Source organism: Nicotiana attenuata, chromosome 2 (genome assembly GCF_001879085.1).
Source record: "Nicotiana attenuata strain UT chromosome 2, NIATTr2, whole genome shotgun sequence".
Taxonomy (NCBI): domain Eukaryota; kingdom Viridiplantae; phylum Streptophyta; class Magnoliopsida; order Solanales; family Solanaceae; genus Nicotiana; species Nicotiana attenuata.
In genome coordinates this window covers 84,291,301-84,309,307 of record NC_031990.1, presented here as the reverse complement: position 1 = coordinate 84,309,307, position 18,007 = coordinate 84,291,301, and the positions used below count along the sequence as shown (strand labels likewise).

At 36.7% G+C, this 18,007-nt stretch overlaps 1 protein-coding gene across 1 annotated transcript; it reads right to left on the bottom strand.

Annotated features, from left to right (window-relative positions):
• LOC109214130 (pumilio homolog 2-like) lies at nucleotides 3,127–11,401 on the bottom strand. Its single transcript, XM_019378021.1, has 10 exons — nucleotides 10,010–11,401; nucleotides 8,282–8,654; nucleotides 7,290–8,205; nucleotides 7,057–7,198; nucleotides 6,874–6,981; nucleotides 6,568–6,780; nucleotides 6,378–6,488; nucleotides 5,194–5,388; nucleotides 3,691–3,865; nucleotides 3,127–3,551 (listed from the first exon to the last, which is right to left on the bottom strand). The coding sequence occupies exons 1-10, from the start codon at nucleotides 10,580–10,582 to the stop codon at nucleotides 3,514–3,516; spliced, it is 2,844 nt and encodes a 947-aa protein (XP_019233566.1). The 5' UTR covers nucleotides 10,583–11,401; the 3' UTR covers nucleotides 3,127–3,513.

Below are 18,007 nucleotides of genomic sequence, written 5' to 3'. Positions count from 1 at the left end.
GAATCATTAATTGTCTGAAACACAATCTTATTTATGATTAGCATTTATTAGTTTATTTAAAGGATAGAACTTCGCCAATTCAATTTATGTGATATTTCAATTATGCATAAAACTTAAGGGAAAAAAGGTTTTTGTTACTTATGATCTTAAAAATATTATGAATTATTCGGCCGCGGTCTTACCTTCTCTCTGTTTTTGAGTATGCTTACAAAAGCTCTGCCAATCCATTTGAACCAATTATTAGGTGATGTGTTAACAGTATTTATCTATAACTAAGTCATTTCTACGATCTATTTGTTCAACTACATTTTGCTTGTAGTTAATTGAAGAATTCTTGATTAAATGTGTCGTTATGTCTTGTTTTGCTTGAGAAAGATTACACGATTAGGTTATTGTTGAACAACTTTCACCATCAACAACCACAGCCAGTACTGCACATCTTATAACCTACCACCACCCACCCACTACCTTCCTCGGTCACAACTATTACCACCACCCTCCATTATTAACTATCACCACACACCACCACCATCCTCAATCATAATCGTCACCACTATCAATCACTACTATCTACTAGCATGAATCATCATCATCAATCAAAACTACCACCAACCACCGCCTCTAGTCGACATTCACCTGTTAGCCATCACCACCAACAACTGTCATATTTTAAAAAACTATATATTTTATCGATAGAATATTAGATTAGTTAGTATTTCATTTGAATTTTATGTTTATTAATTTTCAAATAAAGATAAATTTTATACATTCAGATGTTAAAAATCAAACAGTCTTAATTGTTTCTATTCAGATCTTAATACACATACATATGTCTTAATCTTAATACACATCTTGATATTCAGATGTGTATTCAGATTCAGACGTCTTAATCTTAATAAAAACAAATGAGGCCTAAGAGTTTAATTTTGAAGACTTAAAAGCGGGATTAAAACTAGAGACTTTTTCCTTCCTATACCATATATGAAACCTTATTATCAAAAATGTGCATAGTTTCATATTTACCCGCCATGTTCATAGTTTTTCTACAATTATTATACCATTCATTAAATACTAATTATTAGGAGCTGATTCCTTCCTAATTAGGCGCGCTACAAATCAGGAACAGAATATTCTAATTGATTTAGCGACCTTCAGATCAAATTTGAAACGCAAATCCTATATCTTCAATTTAAAATCAAATTACATAGACTCTTTTCTGCAAAAACTCTGTTCTTCAATATTTTTCCTTAAGCCACAAATCAAAAAAAGACAAAATCGTCAACAAATTCGAATCAAATTGTAGAAATCAGTTCTGCAAAAGCTCAGTTCGTCGACATTTTCTCTACATCTCTCTCTATTTCTCAATCGCAAATTTCAGTAATACAAAGCAAATGAAAAGAGAGCGGCAATTCCACCATTGACAGCCATTAAAAAGCTTGAAAGCTTTGAATTCAAATTTGGGTTTTCAAAAATCATTATTTATTTGGATTGGGTGTTATTGAAAATAATCGGGAAAATGGTTTAGAGTTTATATCTCAATTTTGAGGGTTTTTGGTGAAGATTAGACTTGGTTTTGGCTGAATTTCATATTGAAATTCGAAGGAGAAGAAGAAGAAGACATGACATACATTATATTGCAGACATTGTAGAAAAATTATATTCTGTTGTTTATTTATTTTTCGTTTATTCATTTAACGATTGTATGAAAGTTGAACAACATTGTATAAAAATAGTATTTAAGTGGTATTATATTGTAGTTGTGTACTTATAACTTACTAGAAATAATGTACGAACATTGTAGATAATTTGTATAATATATAATTAGTTTTATGAAATTTATTTTTACTATGTATAAATTAGATACAAAATATACAAAAGACATATTATATAAATTTTGTATAAAATGTGTATGTAAGTTTTATGTTATTATAGTTGTATTTAATTGGGTGGAAATAATGTGTGAAAGTTGTAGAAAATTATAGATAAGTTGTATTCCTCTATAACGGGAGATGTTGGCACATCAAGTAACTTTAGTGTTCCAGACGAACATGCATGAAAGTAAAGATAAATTTTGTTATGAACAGTTTGTAGAAATTTTGTAGATACATTAAAATTCTGTATTTTCATATTAATATTTCAAATGATATGTAGTTTTATTGTAGAATAAATGTAGAAATTTTGTAGATATTGTGAAAACCCATACTGATATATATATTTACTCTGACATGTAGTTTATTTGTAGATAAAATGTAGATAAAGTGTAGGACATTTATATACAACCAGAATTGGATATAAAATGTAACAACACAAACATGTAAATGTGTTCTCATTGGTGATACTCAATTCCATGTTGAAATCGCGAACAGTTATACATAGCTGATATGATCCTAAGTTTTTGTTTTTTCAACTTTCATACAATAGTTAAATAAATAAAAGAAAAATAAATAAACAACAGAATATAATTTTTCTACAATTTTTCTATAATTTCTGCAACATAATGTATGTCATGTCTTCTTCTTCTTCTTCTTCGGGTTTCAATCTGAAATTAAGCCAAATCAAGTCTAATTTTCACCAAAACCCCTCAAAATTGAGATATAAACTCCAAACCATATTCCCAATTATTTGCAACAANACTCATCCAGATAATTAGAGAAATCACTATCCCAGGCTTTATCATTGACACACCTTATCTCCTTAGTTACTTATTTTTATTGCTGTATATAGTCATTAGTCAATTAGGTAAATAAAAACCTACAATCTGTAGAATCAAATGTGTTTTAACCTGCTTTTTTAGTGATATTGAGTAGCTATAACTATATGTTAGTTCTCTCTAGGATTTGACTCCGAACTCTTCAGCCGATTATACTTGGCCACCGCTACTAATCCTTCGTGCCTAGAAACGGGCGTGATCAGTAGCTTAAATCAATAGGCTAAGAAAATGCACCTTAGAGGCGATTATTATGAGATCATAATGTCGCTTGAGCTGCATCTACTGCAACCAAATCTCACAACCACAGACCTTACCCTTACCTTATGAAGGTAAAGGTTGTTTCCAATAGACCCTCAGCTCAAGAACACCGAGATAAAGAAATCATAGTCTCATAAAATTGTAGTAAACTGAGAATCTGAGATAAAGGAAAATACACTTAACCATAAAAGAAAATTGTCAAATCCCATACATGGAAATTCTGACCACCTAAACATCAACTCTCCACATGGCAACATTTGTACAATAAACTGCCTCGTCGTCTGATAAATTTTTTACACCCTTTGGAGACGAGACTTCCTCCGCACAGCCGATCTCGAATATATGACATCTAAGCTTCAGCATACCTGATTTTATGTTTTAACTACACAATTTACAGTTCTCTAGTACATGCAACAACTTTATTTGCAATTTACTCCATACCTTTGAAGACATGTATGGAGTTAAAAACACTAGATGTAGGAGAAAAGAAAGATAGGTAGCTCAAACTAGCCTCAGTTAGCTGTACAACTTTCTTTCCTACAAGACTAAGCAGGACTTAGGGACTGAGCAGCAATTCTTCTTTCTGCAAAACAGAATAACATATCATTTAATAATGGCGTTCGGACAATATTTAATTGATCTGATTTTAGAAAAAGTGTATTTGAAGTTGAATAAGTGATGCATCCAATGCTCCAGCCAAATGCAAACAGGAAACTGCTTACCCCCAGCAGCAACAAGTTTTTCAATACGAGCAACAATATGCTTTCCGTAAGTGTATTTCTTCAGAGCATTCAAGTGAACTCTTATCCTCGACATGATCAGCTCACGTTGCTGATCGCTACAAGTTTCCAAAACTTTCTGTACAACGTAATTCGCAAACTGATCTTTCATCATAGCCTGGACAAAAAGAAGAAAAATGAGGAAACATGATGCACATTTTAAAACCAAGGCTTCTCACCTTTTTAATGAGAACGTGAGAAGCAAGACTAAAAATTTATATGATGCACTAAATACCACCATTATCACAATCACTTATCTATGTGACTGTACTCCCTACATGAATTGTATTCCCATAGATGCAAAAATTAAAATGCAAATATCACTAAGGTACGATTTTCATGATTGAATAGCATAACATAGACAAATCAAGAGTTAAACATCATAGAAAACTAATTCATGACATTTGAGGAAATCCTTTTGGCATACACTAACGTAATGATTGTCCAGCAGAAATTTTGAGCCTCTAACTAAACGCATTGAATATGTAGGTAGCACTGTTTTCAGGCTACAATGGAGCTTGAAATGGTATAACTAATTTACGTTTTTATATTAGCAGCACAAATGTTTTAGCCAAAAGCTTTCAAGAAAAGACTTTCTTCTTAGCTAGCCAACATGGAGTTGTAGGTGGCCCATCCTCAAAACTTTCAGTATTTGGGATACTTATTGTGGGTCAAATATAAAGTGAGATCATTGAAAAAAGGTACAAGGCGGGGAGAAAGGAAGTTCCCAACATAGAAACCCATCAAGCAACCAACTCCGCCATAATCCCAAATTAGTCGGGGTAGGGTGTAAGAGTCCTATATCCATCACGCTTCATTCAAGTCCAACTGGAATATAGTACAAGAAGTCTAGCTTAAAGCTCACAGTAATTCTTCCGCTTCAACAACTAGGACTATTTCTTTAAGGGCGAAGTCCAGCAGAAATTAGGGAACTACCCAATGCTCCAAGACATCTCTTACTCTTTTGCTTTTCCAAGACAACAGTCTCGGCATCAAAACTCTGGTGCTACAGGGTCACAAGGCACATGAATTATTTCTACTTAAAGGGGGAACAGGCCAGAATGTCCAAAAGCACGAGCATAATACAAATGTCAGAAATCCAGCTGTTCTCTGCTGCCAATATGTGATTTGCTTGGAAATGGTGAATAATTAAACACATTAATATGCGACATCAGCATGCGTCTTAGTCCTCACGTCCTTTCAAACATGTTAAGGGGAAGTCCAATGCCGCTCATCATCCAGCTGGGGATAAATAGAGGTCTAGACACGCTGGCACCAATCATTCTTGCAATCTAGTTGATTTAATTCAAGACTCCATAATTTCAGTTTGACATAAAGCGCAGTTGCTTTAGAGGGTCTAATGACTCAAATTAAGAGACAGGAAACATCACTTACAGATGAAGCGCGGTTGACAAATGATTGTTCAAGGCTAAAGTTTAGACAAACCTGAAGAGGCTCATTTTCATCAGTCGTACCAAGCATCTCATTCACCAGTAGCTGTCGTTCGCTGGAATTACAATAAGTTAAACACTTCTCTACAACATTAGAGGCAAACTTCTGCTGGCTCATTTGCACAATCTTCCCAGCTAGTTCCTGAATTATGGTAGAGCGCTCATGCGGCTTCCCGTGCTCCAGTACATGCTGCAAGTGTTGCATTTAAAACAACAAATGGAAGAAAAAGGAGAAGAAAAAAAGAAGGTAGAATTGTACCTCAGTATAGGAATGAAAGACATGTTTGCTAATATAGCAAAGTGTTGTTAGCACAAACAAAAATTTAGTTGACCAAAAGAAGCTTCTTCAAACACTAGCGCTTTAGCAAAACAAATGGAAGGCAGCAAGAAAGAAAGGTTTTTGAGGTATCAAAGAGGGAAAATCCCATTACTTACAAAATTCTTTTTTCTAGCCAGAACAGGTTCCCCGTTTAGCATCATGTTAAGGACAGCAGCATACATTGGCAGCACTAGAGAACCAGGTGAATGGGCATGTTCATGTAGTTGGAAAGTTGATTGAAAATTTTTTGCAAATAATTTTTCAAATTTCTAACTTTGTTTGTTTTGGTTGTGGTTTTTTTCCCCTTTTTTTTTTCTTCTTTCGGCAAAGGAAAAAAAACATCTATTTTTAGTTTTTCAAAGGTTCTAATTTTTAAGGGAAAAAAGAAGGGGAATACTTTGCAAACAAATAAAATTTCCAAAATAGGAAAACAAAACAATTTGCAAAAGATTTCGCTTCACCAACCAAATGCCTTTATAGTAAAAATCAATGACCTCGTTTTGGCACTTAGCAGTGACACAACAATGTTCTCCTAGTACATCATAAAGAAGCAAGACAGCCATCAAAAAATTGAATGAATTGTGCAATATTACCATAGTCTAAAATAAGCAAAACATGTGCCCATACCAACAACAAATTCAGGAATCACCAACTCAGATACATTTTACGCATTGCTCCATACTAGTCAAGAAGTGGGGATATTGTGTAAAATACAACAGATATAACGAACTACTAACTCAAGAAAAAGAAAATGGAAATAATTGCTTCTAAATAAGACAGTCAAGATACCTTATCAAAAAAAAATAAGACAGTCAAGACACCAGCAGCAGCAACATATATAGATAGTAAGTATTCCATACCTGAACAACATAATTACCATACTGATCTTGTGCCAACATGCTAACAGATCCCAGGATTTCTTCCATCACTTTACTTTGGGTTTCTGGATCACTACAATGTTCCAATACTCTCTGACAGATCAAGGAATATTCGTAAATATAAAACACTAAAATTACTAATCCAAATGGATAAGACACACTACTCATCTACCTGTATTACTCGACAGCCATATGGATGGGTGGAGAGAGTAATAACTTGTCCAAAAAATGTCGAGACGATAAATTGAATGTGATCTTCTGGTACACATTCAATACACTTCTGAATAACGTGATTCCCATTCTGATCTCTTACACAACGCATGATATTACCATCAAGCTCCTCAACCATTTCAATCTTCTGGTCCACGTCGACTACTTCTATTGCCTGTATAGTGAACCAAACAGAATAAGAACCAAAGCAAAAGATTAACACTAACAGATAACACTTATGAGCATTTCTAGAAACAATTTGGTATACCTTCTGTATGACGCGACAACCATACATTTGAAGGCTCAGTGTTAATACATGCCCAAAGAGCTTGCCAGCTAATTCTCTCCTCTGAGATGCCATTCCATGTTCAAAAAACTGCAAGAGATATATGGACATTATGATCAATTTAGAGAGAAACCGGACAGATAGGAAGATACATGCACCACATACCTTCTGGATTACGTAATTTCCAAAGACATCAGTCATCAAAGTAAGAGCTTGGGGAAAAATTTCCTGAAACACCATGTTTTTCTCCTCAGTGGTGGCAGTTTCCAGCTTTTGCTGAATGAATCGGCTCCCATACTGGTCGGCACTGATCATAGATAATATATATTGAGGCTAGTTCAAGTAGGAAAAAAACAGAGGTAGTCCAAGTAGGAAAAAACACATAAGAGCAAGTTTACCTAAACTCAACAACGTGGCCTGCAATTTCTGAAAGTTCAAAACACCTGGTCTTGTTGCTTTTGAACTCTTCCAGTAGGGAGGACGCTAAGCTGTTTTCCATAGCATCCAAGTGATATGGTCCTATGACACCTGCAGCAGCTATGTTTCTCATTCGTCTCATATTATTATAATCACTATGCCTCATAGGACTACCGGGTCCCACTGGAGAGCCTGGGATGACAGGACTTGCTAAAGGACTTCCAGGATATGACAAACCAACTCCAAACGCAGGATTTCCATAATAGCCATGATGACCTGAACCACTGCTTTTGACTCCATACTGAGATTTCTGAGGTACAACATTACCAAGATAAGCTTTCTGAAGCAAGTCTATATACGAATTTCCCATGTAGTTCCTATCCAAGGAAGGATCGTTTAGAGCAGCAACATATTCAGCTGTCAAGTACTGAAGATACATAGGGTCCATGAATGACGGTCCACCCATTTGATTTCCCATTCTACTGAGATTATGCTCTGAGGTTGCTGCGCTCAAATTAGATCCCCCCAACATCCGAGAGTCCAATCCAGGTACAGCCATAGCTGATGCAGCAGCAGCATTTCCAAATAAAGGTGGCAAATTATAGTTGCCAAGATGGCTTGACATTGGACTGAGAGAATGACCACTTAAACCATAATTAGAAAAAGATGAATTTGGACTATCCAAATGTGGATACTGAGGAAGTACGCCACCTCCACTATTCAATCCCGATCCTTTGAGGTATGAACTATTGGAGAAAACAGCTTGGGGGTTAGAACTATTAAGGTCTGAGCCGACAGAATATGGTACTTTTGCAGACTGAGCAGTAGAAGCCCTATTGAACTGTGGGGATTCAGATTGCTTCAAGAATTCATGCTGCTTTGTGTTATTCTGCCCACCTGCAAGATTGGTGTGTATATATAGTATTAAAACCAACATCTTGTTCAATCTGAGAAATGATGTCATCCGACGTACCATTAGATAGATTCATGCCAGAAAAAGAAGCAACAAGCTCTGGAGACTCAGTTGGACTATTAACACTTCTCTTTTCTGAATTGACTACCCTCCCTCCACCAATAGGAGTAAGGCAAGGACTAGGAGCCCTCGCAATGTGTTGGGGATCAGGAGTGGTACTTCTTGACAAAGCAGCAGCATATGAATAGGAAGCAGCCACCTCATCGGATGGGATTTGAGTGCTTGATGCAGACCTTAAAGGTTTTGAAGAAGAAAACTCGTGACGAAGATGAGAAAGCTCAGCTTCTGCTGCATCACCACTTCTGTCAAAAGCATTTCGGCTAGCTGGCCGTGAAGGGTGACCAGGAGCAGGTGACACACGGCTGAAGTCATCCTGGATGAAACATGGCTTAAAACCCATCAGATGATCATGTTAAATTCTCTTTCTCGAGATAAAACGTAAAAAAGGATTCTCCCGAGACAAAATAAGATCCCCCCCCCCCTCCATTTCAATTTATGTGCCCTAGTTTGATTAGGCACAGAATTTAAGAAAAATAAGGAAACTTTTGAATTTTGTGGTGTTAAATATGCCATGTGGAATGTTGGAGTTAAAGAGTTGCTAACTATTGAAAGGCATTCTATTTAAGGGGCACAACTTGGAGAAGCAAAAGAGGTCTGAAAGTTGAGATATAACCTCCACTGAAACAAGCAGCCAAAAGCAATTTCACAATAATTTCACCGGGCTTTCCAAAAGAAAAATCTAACTTGCAATTACAAAACCAACATCTACTTGTTCCTTGGTAAAATTTCTAAATGATACAGCATACCTGTAGTCTTGTAATCCATAAACAAATATATATATTCGCAACATAAGGAATTTCTATTTTTTCCTTAATATAGCAATATCAGTATCTTATATTGCCTATGAACTTACTGCATTATACTAAGTATACATAGAAATGCAACATAGACTATCATCAATTGTTACACTATTTTGCTCTTGCCCTCCTAATGCAAAAATCTAGTCCCATATATGAATAATACATTGTTCCGATTGACATGAATGCTTGCTCTTATTGGAACACACTGAGCCCACACTTTCTCAAAGCCAATAGCCCACTTGATATCATTAATTGTCACAATATTTTGTTTTTATCATGTGATCGCAGAAACCATTCTCATATATGGAACAAAAAATGCTCATTTATGTCATATATGTCTAGATGAATTGTCAATATAAAAATTTGAGATAGAAAAGAATAAATAAATAGAGAGAAAGTTAGATTAAATGAAAATTTTGAAGGCGCCCCTTTAATTATAATGCTAAATTGTTGGCTTCGGAGATGCAGAACTGCCTCAAATCTCATCAGCTTAGCAGAGATTATTGAGTGAAATGGAGTTACACGTCTACCAAACCATCATGTAAACAAAGCGGTTCAATAGAAAGACAAATCGATTATCACCTAGCATTCATGCCACACAACAATAAAATATTTCCACAATTCGAAAATGCCAAATACAGCCAAAACACCTCAAGGAAACTTGTTGGACTGTTTCCTTCTATACCAAACATACCATTCGGGCAGTAACATAAATGAGCAAAATTCACGAAGCATTAAATACCAAACGTTAATTGCGGCACTTTCAAAAGCATTTAATACCTGAATCTTGGAATCTAACATCCAATAGTCAACGTTGAAATTGTAAAAACAAACAAAAAATACACTCGATAAAGTTTGAAGCATGCACCTGGAATATTTCAGCAATGCTCTTCTTTTTACTACCTAGTCCTAGTCCTGGCAAACCAATCAGCCCATCACCACCCCATTCCACTGAACCCTGCAATTTATCCGTTTCATTCTCGCTCTCCGCTTTTTTTGAGTTAAATCCTGGAGGCATGGGTGACCTCCTACCATTACCATTATTATCATTCTTGTTTACGTTCCTCCTATCACCAATAGCGGAGCTCCCTCCTTGCAACCTCTGTGAAAACCGCCAATCTTCTTTGGACAAAAGTGGAGGAGGCAACCTAGGATTAAGGTTTACGTTGGAGTAATAGTAAGATAAGTAAGCAGGATCAGACCTAAGCTCCTCCTCAGACATGAAACCATTATTGTTAAACAATCCACCCACTGCACTCAATGAACCCTCAACAGTAGGTGGAGCCGAGCCACTTCTATACATATTCAGCTCCTTTTCACGATCGTCAGCATCTTGTCTTCGCTGATCATGAAGTAACATCCCAATCTCTTTCTCAAACTCATCTCCAAATGTATTTTCATTGTTCCCAATCATCGGTCTCCTACCCAATTCAGATACCATCTTCACTCACTCATTCCACAACAAATATAATCAATACCCACAAGCCTTAACAACCCAAGAAAGCTATTCAAAACCAAAACTTTGGCATATATATAAACCTTAAAAACTACAAAACCCCACGTGCACAACCTCAAAATCAAAGCTATAAGCTCTTAAAAACCCAATCTTTGATCAAATATAATTCCAAGAAAGCTCCATGATCAAAGAACAATTATGTATACCCTCATTACACAACAAGTATAATCAATACGCACAAGACCTAGCAACCCAAGAAAGGTTTTTAAAAAGAAAGATTCACATAAACCTTAAAACTACAAAACCCCACTTGTACAACCTCAAAATCAAAGCTTTCAGCTCATAAAAATCAAAACTTTGATCAAATAAAATAGCACCAAGAAAGCTCCATGATCAAAGACCAATTATATACTCAATTCTAGAACAAAAACAATCAGTACCCACAAAACCTAGCAACCCAAGAAAGGTAAAAGAACCAAAACTTTATCATATAAACCTTAAAAATACAAAAACCCACATGTACAAGCTGAAAATTGGACCCTTTTATGTTGATAAAAATAGAATCTTTGACTAATTAAACTCCAAGAAAGTTCTTTTTTCTCAACATAGAACAGGTAAAGAAAACTGTGAGCTAATGAGAGAGGTGATGAAGGTTAAATGGGGAGAGGAGAGAAGAAATTCTGGCGGCGAATCAATCCCTTTTAGGGTTTTGTTTTTTGAAGTAAGTATTAGGCAAGAAATGATTAAATGCAAGAAAACAGAGTTTTATTCCGTAGGTGTATAGTGAGTAAGAGTTTTTAGCCAAAATTAATAATGAAAAAGGAAAAGAAGTTTATATAGATAGATAAATAAAATAAAGTGACGTTAGTATGCCTAGTGTTCCTAAAGAAGAATCTGCAAAATGACACGTCTACTCTTCAATTATATTGGGGACTGCTCTTCTTGAATTCTTGGTCCTTCTTGGAGGATTTTTATATTTTGGGTAAATATCTCCTTATTTTTACTTTTTCCAAAAGAAGGATTTGACCAACGAGATGTGAGGCGAAATGATTGGATCATTTAGCTTTTACATAAATTTCGAGTTTAAATTTAAAAAAAATGAAAGTCTCTTGGTATGAAACATTTTATTTCTTCTAATAAATATATTTAATATGTATTTGTTATAAAACAATAAAAGAAGAAAAGTATTGCAGAGAAAAGTAGGGAGAAAGAACAGAAAAAGTGATTTACCAAGCAACAAACCCTAAAAAATACAATTCTATTTATAACACTCCCCCTTGAATGTCTATTCAATAAATAATGTGTCTCCTTAAAACATTAACTAAAATAAATCTTAGTGGAAAAAATTTTTAGAGAAGGAAAAAGAGTACACATGTTTAGAAATACGCCTTATGGGACAAAACCTTGTAAGGGAAAAAGAGTACAACGCGTATTAACTCCCCCTGATGAGAGCATGAATTCACATCTTTAAGCCTTCGCATTCCAATCTTGTGCACCATCTTCAAAAGATCGTTAGTGGAGATTTGATAAACAAATCAACCATATTAACTTGAATGAATATGTTACACCTTGAAATCGTCATTACTGATAGATATATAATGTCTTCATAAAATGCCATGGTATGGCCTTTTCAATATCTCCATAGAGGTATTCTCGCTATCACATTATCATGCTTATAGTTATAGCAAGATACATATGTGCACAAATTGCACTTAGGATATGGTACTTCAGACCAAGAATTGTATATGCTTTAAGCGATTTAAATCCTTCATGGATTGTCATATAAGTTAAGTTATATAAGCCATTTAAATAGGCGTTAGATGCATATCAAGTTTTCATGTCATGCTAGACGTCTAAGATAGATAAAAGCGACACCATTGACTTTATACTTTCAAATGTTTGAACTGCAGGTCCAAAATGACATGTCTTTCATATGAAACCAATTCTACTTGAATCGTTTCTCCAGACTTAAGATCCTCATATATTAGCATTATCATAAATGTAGTCTACGAACATTTGTATCGGTTCCAAACTCATTTTTTCATAAAGTCATAACAGAGAGATCTCTTCATTCATATTTTCAGGTACCTGAACCTCTCTTAAGATTTTATGAAGTGTTATGTCATGTGATCTTTTAGATCACTTGCCTCCTTATTATAATCATTTTGATCATTTGCTCATCTTCTTTATCAAGAATTTTAATTGAAACCAACTTGTCTATACGCTTTAAGCGTACCATATATTGTCCATCTAGGACTTATTCTAATAGGAGCATTTGCAGTGAGAATATAGTTGTTTTTTTGGGTCAGCAAATGCGTTAGCAATTCAGTTAATAGCTCTGAGCATGTTGGCAGTGTTGAAGAATTAAAGGATAACTTCTGTAATTTCCTTGTAACGACCGGCCGGTCGTTTGAGTAATTACACTTCGCTCAGTTATTTGAGGGCATAAGTAGCTCCGTATGATGTATTATGACTTATGTGAATCGTCGGTTTTGGTTTTCAGGTTATTCGGAATCGATTGGAAGAATGATTCTCAGCTAGAAGCTAGAAGCTTTAAATTTGAAAGGGTTGACCAAGTTTGACTTTTTAGTATTTGACCTCAGATTAGATTTTTGATGGTTCTGTTAGCTTCGTTGGGTGATTTTGGACTTAGGAGCGCGTCCGGATTGTGATTTGGAGGTCCCTAGTAGAATTAGGCTTGAAATGGCGAAAGTTGGGATTTTGGAAAGCTTGACCGGGAGTGGACGTTTTGATATCGGGGTTGGATTCCAATTCTGAAAGTTGGAGCAGGTCCGTAATGTCAAACGTGACTTGTATGCAAAATATAAGGTTAATCGGACGTGAATTGATAGGTTTCGGCATCGGTTGTGGAGGTTTGTAGTTTTAAAGTTCATTGATTTCGAGTTGAGGTGTGATTCGTCGTTTTGATGTTCTTATGTGTGTTTTGAGGCCTCAAGTAGGTCCGTGTTATGTTATGGAACTTGTTGGTATGTTTGGACGGGGTCCCGAGGGGCTCGGGCGTGTTTCGGATTGATTTCGGATCATTTTCCTCCATGTTTTAACTGTTGTGTTCTGCTGGTTTCTGGTGTCTCAATCTTTCATCGCGTTCGCGTGGCAAGTGCCGCGAACGCGTAGTGTATTCTGCTGGCAGCAGCAAATTGTCCTTCGCGATCGCAAAGTATGTCCCGCGTTGGCGTAGATTTGGGGCAAGTCCTCTTCGCGTTCGCGTATGGAGGATCGCGTCCGCGTAGTGTTAAGGTTGGCAGCTGGGAATTAGAGCTATGCGATCACGTAAGGTTAGTTGCGTTCGCGAAGCTTTGGCAGCAGTGTTCATCGCGTTCGCGTGGTGTTTATCGCGAACGCGTAGAGTCTTTTGTGGCATTGTGAGTTTTATTCATCGCGAACGCAACGAATTTCCCGCGTTCGCGAAAGAGGAGGCCTGGGCAGATTATAAAGTACTCTATTTCGAGGGTTTCGGCCATTTTTACATTTTTGGAGCTATGGAGCTCGGATTGAGGCGTTTCTTGAAGCAACTTTCACCATATGACTTGGGGTAAGTATTCTCTACTTGGTTTTGGTTATATTTCATGAATCTATCTTCGATTTTGGCGTTTAGTTGATGAATTTAAAAGAGGAATTGGGGGGGTTTGGCCTAAAGTTTCATAATGTGAATTTTTTAGTTTTGAACATTAATTCGGAGTCAGATTTGAGTGAAACTAGTATGGTTGGACTCGTAACTGAATGGGTTGTCAGTTTTTATGAGTTTTGTCAGGTTCCGAGGCGCAGGCTCGGGTGTGACTATTGGCCGATTTTGGTTTGTGATTGAGGATTCAATCTTTATCATTTGGAATTATTTCCTTGGGCTTTATTTGATGAATTTGAGTTGATTTTGGCTAGTTTTGACCCGTTCGAAGGTCTATACGCGCGTGACGGCATTTTTGGAGCAATGCTTGGCTTGCTCGATATTAGTATTGGCTTGTTTGAGGTAAGTAACTCTTCTAAACTTAGTGTTGAGGGTATGAAACCCCAAATTACCTGTTGTGTGATTGGTATTGAGGTGATGCACATGTTAGGTGACGGTCGTGTAGGCGTGTACCCTGTGAATTGTGACTCTGTTGTTTCTATGGCACTTTATAGTGGCCCTATTTTGTTGATATCTGGTTTTTACCATGTGATAAAGTAACTGAGTTGTCAATCATGCTAGATATCATGTTTAGGCTTTATGCTGACATTGTTAGGACCCACAGTGGTCGTTTCTTGCTGTCATCTCATTAATTTGATTGATATTTCGTACCCAGTCATATTCATGCATTCATATCATATCTCAGTCTGAGTTATTATTTATTGACACATCATATCATTGTTGTCGGGCTAGTTTCATGACATTGTGAACTCGTGAGTGAGACTGGAGAAATTAATGATTGAGTGAGACTGAAAGCCTGATTATGAGTGACAGTTATGGGATCGGGCTGCACGTCGTAGCATGTTATATTGATTTATGCCCGGATCTGGCTTATGATAGCGCTTGGGCTGTAGGAGCCTCTCCGGAGTGTGAGAATATAAATCGTGTCCTAATTTGGGTGCCTCGTTGCACCCGAAGTAGGCCTAGCGACAAGTTGATTTGGAGAACTTATAATGCTAAATGCCTCATTTTATTGATAAAAATAAGACGAATCCCAAAACGACACTAAAGTTGCAGAAAGTAAAATGTCACTAATGGCTATTGGCCTTATTACATTTTAAAAGCAAAAGAAAAGACTCCTAACTACTTGGTCTCAGAAGGACCTTCCCCAGGTTGAATGCTCTCGTTGATCAAATCCTCCAGGTCGCGCAGGTTCTCCAGTAAAAATGCCTTTGCCAGGCGTTCTCCTTCGTTTCCCTCAGCGTTCTGGCAGTCGACGACTCTTTTTCTTACTTTTCCTTCCAATTCCAGCAGACTGTATTCCAGATATTCCAGCTTTTCGCTAGCCTTGGTGACCCTCTCTTTCCATTCATTGATTTGGTCATTTGATGGGAGATTCCTCCACCAGGTCAGCAAGAGTGAGGGTATACTGACCATACCGAAGTCGGGGACTTTGTTCTCCATTTTCTGCAAAACAAAAGGGTTAAGACCATACCCCCCCCCACCGGACTCGACTATTTAAACCAATAATTAGCATTAAAGCATTTAGTTCTCCAAATAAATGCACAGAATATGGTGGCGTCTGTTTGGGTTTCAAGGAAACCCAGTGGACTTTGGACAAGGCTATCTTAAAGAGTCATTATGCGGACAACACAACTGACTCGACTAGGTTTGACAGTGATGCATGCATATTTGAACAGAGTAAGGTTTCTATGGGGTATTAGACCAGTACCCTTGAGCGGAGAACTCAAGAGGGAAAGGCACGGAACCGTCGACTGCACCGCTGATCGACTGGTTTTACCGCAAATACGCCTTTACCAAATTTAGGGGGTGATATATTGGAAGGACGCAACCACTCATTATAAGCGTTGCTATGGTATTTTTTTGGCACGAGTGAAATATGATGTTGAAGATGCAGTTACAAGAATGAAACAAGTTGTCACGTATTTGCACGTTCATAAAATAATGATTACAATGATTGCTCATAATTGCAACAGTATTGAAAGAAAGCAGTAAAGGCATTAAAGAAAAGAAAACAAAGAGCCAAGTCAGTTTCGAAGTAGAAGAGAAATAAAGACATTAAATAAAAGCAATAAAGAAGCAATAAAGTCACAAATAACATGTGATGGTAAAAGCCTCAAAGACAATTTCCCCAGCAGAGTCGCCATGCTGTCAACGCCCCCTTTTTCTCGCGAAATCAGGTTTACGATATTTGGGAGGACAACTCTATTCCCTTTTGGGATTTGGATTTTTGGAATTGAAGAGTCGCCACCTAATTATTAAGTGCATTAGGACACTAAGGGTTTTTGAGTTGGAAAACCAGAGTTCGGGTAAGGGCTAGAAATTATCTCGAGGGGAAGGTGTTAGGCACCCCTCAAGATCCACTAGTGTGGTTCCCGGCCATGTTATATTGTGACTTCACATAATCAAGTAGGCAATTAAGGGCTCAAATAGAAAGGGTTCACATACAATATTGCAAGTAAGTCGAAACTTGATAAAGGTAAAGAGGGCAGGAATTTTATGAAAAAGATTTAAACAATTCTAAAAAAATAAACGAAAGCAAGTAAAGGGAGGGGGTCCTAGGTTTATGATTAATATGGATCACGTCAATGCAATACACAGTAATCACTCCTCTAAAGAGGGGCTACATGAGGTATTATCGCACCGGTCATCATATCCATATCTACCCTTCCCACCCCGTTAAGGTATTAAAGCGCGGATTGGTCTCGGTTACTATTGCATGTTATCCCGTCTCATTCCTATCAGTCCCGAGGCATTTAGGACTACTAGTCCTAAAGGGTGGGATATAGGCTGATGGTTTCAAAGGATAAAATCTAAGGCACATACAAAAACACATACTGCACGTTGGGGGGGGGGGAGCAATGTAAACATATAAAGGCTCATGTATACCTCCTCAAACAAACACATAAATAGCATGACTTAAACACAATTAAGGTCTCAAATATAGGAACTTTTACAGCAGTTAAAACATGGTTTTAAAAAAAAAGAAGTAGTAACAGTAGTTTAATGAGGTGCAGGACAAATAAAATAGCACGATTCTGGGCAGAGGTTGGTAACCCAGTAATTTGAGGACATAAAAATCAGAAACTCAGTAAGAATAAATGGGTGCACCATTTCAAAATCATTTCCAGATGAAGCAGAGTTTTTTAAGAAAAATAATAGAGTGAACTTCAGAGAATCAGAGCAAAAATGGGGACGACAGAGTTGAAATTGAAGAAGTTGGTTGGTCTTAAGCTAATAAAAACACGATCAGTTCTTATTGGGCCTAAAGTTTGCCTAGGTGTTGTTATACATTGTCTGATTATCTTAAGGGACAGACATGCATATTTTGATTCTGATTTATAAAGGTACGCGTGATAAGGTATTTGCAGAAAACGTTTCAAACCGCTTAGCCATATTTTAACAAAGTAATTAGACAAACATGAATTAACTACTGCAACTCGAACGAGTGAGAAGTCCTAAGGTCAGGATATCTAATGCACATAAAAGTACTTAAAACATGGTTTTTAACATGCCAATGCAGTAATGACAAATTATTTGGCTTGTTGTTAATTATTTGCTGGTTATTAACTGATCGTGGTTACAAGATGAGCGTAATGACAGGCTGAAAGTAAAGAACCTAAAGCAGGATCTCTAATGAATGAGATACATGACCTATACAGGTTATCTATTGCGCAGATAAGTAAATAAAATCCTATAAGCATGTTTTCTACCCATTATTTATACTAAGCATACATAACCCTCCCCATATTCACTATTCACCCCCA